The sequence below is a fragment of the Mandrillus leucophaeus genome, unplaced genomic scaffold (genome assembly GCF_000951045.1).
Source record: "Mandrillus leucophaeus isolate KB7577 unplaced genomic scaffold, Mleu.le_1.0 Scaffold801, whole genome shotgun sequence".
In the NCBI taxonomy this organism is placed as follows: Eukaryota; Metazoa; Chordata; class Mammalia; order Primates; family Cercopithecidae; genus Mandrillus; species Mandrillus leucophaeus.
Window position 1 is genome coordinate 266,758 of NW_012108709.1, and position 6,381 is coordinate 273,138.

The 6,381-nt window shown below is 45.9% G+C and overlaps 1 protein-coding gene across 1 annotated transcript in view; it reads left to right on the top strand.

Annotated features, from left to right (window-relative positions):
• Positions 1-1,208: 1,208 nt before the first annotated feature.
• Positions 1,209-6,381, top strand: part of DOCK1 (dedicator of cytokinesis 1) — a 545,861-nt gene continuing 540,688 nt past the window's right edge. Inside the window, exon 1 of the mRNA XM_011967590.1 lies at positions 1,209-1,331. Coding sequence (XP_011822980.1) covers positions 1,209-1,331 — 123 coding nt within the window. The remainder of the gene's footprint in view (positions 1,332-6,381) is intronic.

Genomic DNA, 6,381 nt, shown 5'->3' on the forward strand with positions numbered 1-6,381 from the left:
CATTTGTTGAAATCATTTATTGTTATTTCCCACTGAATGGCCTTGAAACCATTTCCCATTGAATGGTCTTGAAACCACTCAACCCTGTTGAAACCATTGACTGTGTATGTGAGGATTTATTTCTGGGCTCACTGTTCTCTTCTGCTGGTCTCTATATATCTATCTTTATGGCAGCTGTTTTGATTGACACTGTTTTGGTTATGAGTTCTTTCTTAGTCCATTTATGCTGCTAGGACAACATACATGAGACTGGATAGTTTATAAATAATAGCAACTTATTCTCATAGTTCTGGAGGCTGGGAAGTCCAAGATGAAGGCACTAGCAAATTCTGTGTCTAATGACGGCTGCTCCCTGCTTCCAAAATGGCACCTTGCTGCTACTTTCTTCTGGGGGGGATGAACACCGGAGGGGACGAACGCCAGAGGGGCCGAGTACTGGAGGGGATGAACACCATGCCCTTACATGGCAGAAGGGATGCAAAGGAATGAACCCCCCCTTCCTTAAACTCTTCTGTAAGGGGCCTGAGTCCATCCATGAAGGTTTCATCCTCTTGGTTTAATCACCCCTCAAAGGTCCCACCATTTAAAACGATGACATTGGCTATTGAGTTTCAACACATGAATTTTGGGGGACATCAGACTATAACAGTAGCTTTGTACTAAATTTTGAAATCAGCAAGTGCAAGTCTTCTAGCTTTGTTCTTTTTTTTTTTTTTTTTCAAGATTGTTGTGGCTATTCAGGGTCTTTTGAGATTTCATATAAATTCTAGGATGAATATTTCTATTTCTGCATGTACCTGTTTACTTTTGCCTTATTTCTTAGGCTGCTAGGTTAAGGGACATTTATGTTTTTACTTTCATTTAAATTTATCTTTTAATTTTTCTCTTTTATTTGTAGTAGCTTGATTTAGTAATCACTCACCTCAGGTGATCCTCCTGCCTCGGCCTCCAGGAGTGCTGGGATTACAGGCGTGAGCCACCGCACCTCATCCAAAATACCTGTTTAAGAAAACAAACTCTTCAGTCCAGATGAGTCAGAGTCATCATGAGACCAGTGTTCTGTGATAGGCTGTAGTTCAGGGAAGTGGATCAGAGTCACTGCTTTCATTCCTTTGGATGCTTTGGTTTGGTGTTTGTTAATCCCGGAAGTCAGATTATTAGGCCTTTCTGCATTTGGGTCCCTGTCTTGGCAGCTGTAAGTGTGACGCATGTCCCCAATGAAGGAGACTGCTTCTTTTGTCCTTCGAAGGCCACGCCTACCTTGTTGCCTGAATAGGATCTTCCATGAGCTGGTGGCTGGATTTAGCCCTGAGTTGGGGCTGGCACTGGGAGTGAGTCTAGGCTGAGACATTTGGAGGAAAGGCAAGAAGGAGAAGGGTGCGACTCCTCCCTAATGCCTTTCCTACCTTTGAGAATTGTTTTTCACAGGTGATTTTTTTGCCTCTAATCTGGTCATTTCTTTGTAGTCTTGGTAATGGATAAGAAATTTGCCCTGTGAGTTAACCATGGTTTCCAGGGATGATGGCAGACTCAAATATTTGGGGATTCAGTGGTTTGCCTTGCTTTGTAATTTTGGTTTAATTTGCAGTTGGGAGTGATTGAGAATAATTTGGAATAAAACTGTTCTAGAAGGAAGACATCCATGCAAACCATTCTGCTTATTCTTTCAAACCAGGTGGTTTTCCAAGTTAGATGACAGGAGTCTGGAGCACTTCATACTCAATATTCAGAGTACATATTTTATTTATTTATTTTGTGGAGACACGGTGTCTGTCACCCTGACTGGAGTGCAGTGGTATGATCTCAGCTCACTGCAACCTCTGTCCCCCGGGTTCAATTGAGTCTCCTGCCTCAGCTTCCCAAATACCTGGGATTACAGGCGCCTGCCACCATGCCTGGCTAATTTTTGTATTTTTAGTAGAGACGGGGTTTCACCATGTTGTCTCGAACTCCTGTCCTCAAGTGATCCACCCACCTCAGCCTCCCAAAGTGCTGGGATTATAGGTGTGAGCCACTGCGCCTGGCCCAAAGAACCTATTTCAGTAAACAAACTCTCAGTTCAAATAAGTCAGAGTGCCTTTTTTTTGTAGTTGGCCAGGGTTTTTATAATTAGTTTATCAAGTAAAATTTGACTTGTATTGACAAGAACTGGAGTTGGGATAGCAAACAGTAATTGCTAACTCTATCTTATCAGGGAAATCAAAAGTGTCTATTGAATTACAGTGACTCTATTATATTGCCCTGTAACCTCACCAAGATGATTCTTTGGAGGATGATTAAATGTAGTCATGAATCCATATATATGAGAAAGCAAACAGATGGATAAACAACCAAAGTAATTATCATCTGTACATTTACATTTTTCCATCGCAATATTTCAGGGACCTGCTGGTCCAGAGTCATTTGTTTGGTCATTGTCTGGGAGGATGATATTCTTCATAAAATGTACCCGATTGGTTTATCTGCCCTGCACTCTTACCAGAGGGCATTTCAGCTGTTTAAACTCCCAGAAAGTGTTGGTAGCTTCCTTGTTTTTATTGGTGTCTAGTGGACAGAGGGGACAAGAGAAATTTTGATGGGATGTATTCTGTGGTTATGAGAGGAGATGCTATACCGTATAAAGAAGCCCCCAAAAACCAGTTTAAAAAGATTGTTTTGTGGATAGATTGCATTACCTAAATTCTGATGAAATATTTCATGATGCTAATTTTTAATCTAATCTTTTTAAACACGAAAGTAAAACCAATCCGACAGCGCAAACATCTTCAAAACCCCAGTTAAACAGCATTTGTGGATTGTACCTGTCTTAATAGTATATAATCACCTTTTCCTAGAAAACTTCCCCTTTCTCAGCCTGCCTTTGCAGGTGAGGCGCTCAGACTGCAAAGTCCCGTAGGAAGATAATGTTGCCAATTACTCTCTTTTAATCTGCTTTGTTTAAAGGATTCTAAACTCGCATCATGAGGAGGGGAGAACCGAGAGGGTGTCGGATGTGTGTTGTCACTCTGATATTTGCTTTTTTTTTTTTTTGAGATGGAGTCTCGCTCTGTTGCCCAGGCTGGACTGCAGTGGCGCCATCACGGCTCACTGCAAGCTCTGCCTCCCAGGATCACGCCACTCTCCTGCCTCAGCCTCCTGAGTAACTGGGACTACAGGTGCCCGCCACCACACCCGGCTAATTGTTTTGTATTTTTTTAGTGGAGATGGCATTTCACCGTGTTAGCCAGGAAGGTCTCCATCTGACCTTGTGATCCGCCCGCCTCGGCCTCCCAAAGTTTTGGGATTACAGGCGTGAGCCACCATGCCTGGCCGATATTTGCTCATTTTCCAAGTGTTTTGTGAGTCCTGAGGAATGAGCTCGAGGAGAAGATGGGTTCATTCCTTCTTCTAGGTTTGTTTTCAAGTGGGGTGAAGCTCACTTTTAGTTTCAGGTGGAAGCTGTGCACTGGATTCATTTGGGAGCAGGTTGGCAGGTAGAACAGTAGAGTAAATCTTGAAGACCTACAAGCATTAGAATGGGAGAGGAATGGATGGAGCTGCTCCTTCCTTCTGATTGAAGGAAGTTTCCTTAATGAAACAAGCTAGCCCCGAGGGCCGTCATCTGGGACCCTGGGATCTGCGATGCAGCGGACTTCCATGATCCTGTTTATTTTTGCTGTAAATACACTCAACATTACACAAATTCATTAAAAGATAAGCATGATCTGTCCTGTTGGGAAGCTTCTAATGGAAAGTAGGGGATGGCTGATGAGTCCTCTGGATGGGCGTTTATTTGCAAGATGTTTCTTTCCAGAAGATACTTAACTAGATTGCATGTTTCATGACCTCAGGATAAATTCTTTTAGTTTTCCTGACCTTTTATGATTTTAATTACTATCCTAAATTATATTGATTTCCTTTTCTTGTTCATCTAGAAATGATCATTAAAAACAAACGAATAGGCCAGGCGTGGTGGCTCATGCCTGTAATCCCAGCACTTTGGGAAGCCGAGGCGGGTGGATCACTTGAGGTCAGGAGTTCCAGATCAGCCTGGCCAACATGATGAAATCCCATCTCTACCAAAAAAAAAAAAAAAAAAAAAAAAAACAACTGGATGTGGTGACGTGTGCCAGCTACTCAGGAGTCTGAGGCAGGAGAATCATTTGAACCTGGGAGGCGGAGGTTGCAGTGAGCCGAGATTGTGCCACTGCACTCCAGCCTGGGTGTCAGAGAGAGACTCCATCTCAAAAAATAAAAACAAACAAATGAAAGGTTTAAGACCTTCTTTGAACCTGACTGCCTTACTTTCTTTGGCGAGCTAATTTTTCTGAGGTCAAGAGAATAGGTGCTGGAACCAAACTGCTTGGGATCAGATTCTAGCCCTAGCACTGGTTAACCTGAGGGAAGTTAATCTCTGTGTGCCACCTTTCTCTGTTAAATGGGGGTAGTAATAGTGGTTGTGGCATAAGATTTAGGTTAAATGAGTCAGTAGATGCAAGCACCTACTGAATGCTATTTAAGTTAATGCAATAATTCAGTGGATTTTGGCTGAATTCATGCATTCAGTAAATATTTACCCTCTGCCTGCAAAATGACTGCTGTGTGCTTGGCCCTGGGATACGATACGGACCAAAGTAGACATGGGGGAATGGCAAGTAAGTAGACGGCCACAAGACAGAGCTGTGAATGGTGGGAGGGAGAAAGGACTACCAAGGGAGACTTCCTGGAAGAAGCAGCTTTTTAAATAGGTGCCTTGAAGAGAATAGATATGAATTAATGAGATGAAGAGGGGTAGGAAGGAGTAGCATCAGTTTAGCTGAGGGCCCTGAGGTGCAAGAGTGCACAGGCCACTGAAGTTCAGTCTGGGTGAGTGGAGGTGAGACTGGGAGCTAAGTAGGGTCGTCCCAAGCTGTCTGGAGGAATTTGGACTTAATGCTCAGAGCAGTGGCTGAGTGATTGAAAGGTTTGGAGTGGATAGGTCTTGAAGGGTTCAGAGCTACATCAGAGTTTCTTGTAGGAAGAGTTCATGGGCAGTGGTTTGAAGAACGGGAAGGAGGAAGGAGAGGAGACAGGTGATGGGGAGGCATGGCGGCCATGCAGGGGAGGTGATGGGGCCTGAATGGGGTTGATGGTGGTGGGGGTGGGGAGGAGCCGGTGGGGTTGGATAAGGAGTGCCATGTCCTGACTGACTGGTTGTAGGGGAGGGGAGGGAAGTGTCCAGGCCTGGATGCAGGGGCTGCTGGTCTCCGGTGGTCCTGGAGAAGGATGAACTCAGGGTACAGTTATTCCCCAGTACTGGGCACAGGGTGCAGGGCCGTGCCCGTGGTGGACAGTAGGAAATGCTTGCTGCAGGAAGGCCCTCAGCAGGCAGAGCCATGTGTGGTCTCTGAGCCTTGCAAGTGAACCTGCCAAGGCAGCTGTCGGGTGGCTGGAGCACAGTTTATGCAGTTGGGAGTCAGCATGAAGATGGGTATGGAAGCATCCAGAGATCACCTGGGTGGGAGGGTTTGGAAAGTGAGGAGAAGCTGAGGAGCTGAAGCCCCAAAGAACAGCTGCACAGAGGACTGGAACGGAGGAGACCCGGGGAGCAGAGGCCCAGGGAGGACACCAAGCCCGAGGAGGAAGTGGCTGGGAAGGAAAAGAAGAAAGAGTGTCGATGCCAGGGTGCCCTCGGCTCTGCAGGGCACGTGTCAGTGGCGAGGTGGATTGGGGCTTGTGTGGGCAATGTTGGTGCAGACAATTGGCTGTAAAAAGACAAGAGAGCTCTCAGTAAGAACCTGGAGAGGGTGTTAGTTATCAACAGCTATGTAACAGGTCACACCAAAACCTAGGAGCTGAAAACTTTTTTTTTTTTGGAGATGGATTCTCGCTCTGGTGCCCAGGCTGGAGTGCAGTGGCACAATCTTGGCTCACTGCAACCTCCGCCTCCTGGGTTCAAACGGTTCTCCTGCCTCAGCCTCCTGAGTAGCTGGGATTACAGGTGTGCACCACCACACCTGGCTAATTTTTGTATTTTTAGTAGAGATGGGGTTTCACTATGTCAGTCAGGCTGGTCTCTAACTCCTGACTTGGTGATCCACCCGCCTCAGCCTCCCAAAGTCCTGGGATTACAGGCGTGAGCCACTGCGCCTGGCCAGAAAGCATTTTTTATCCTAGTTTCTGTGTGGCTTAGCTGGGCCGGAGCTCAGGCCCTCTGAAGTGCTGCATTTAAGGTGTCTTCGGGGAACAGAGTCATTTCAGGGTCTCACTGGAGAATCGGCTTCTAAGCTCACACAGTGGTATTGGCAGGATTCACCTTCTTGGTGGCTGTTGGCAGAGGGTACTTGCATTTCCTTCCCACATGGGCCTCTCCATAGGGGCAGCTTATGTAGGGCTGGTTTTGTCACAGCAGGTGAGTGGGAG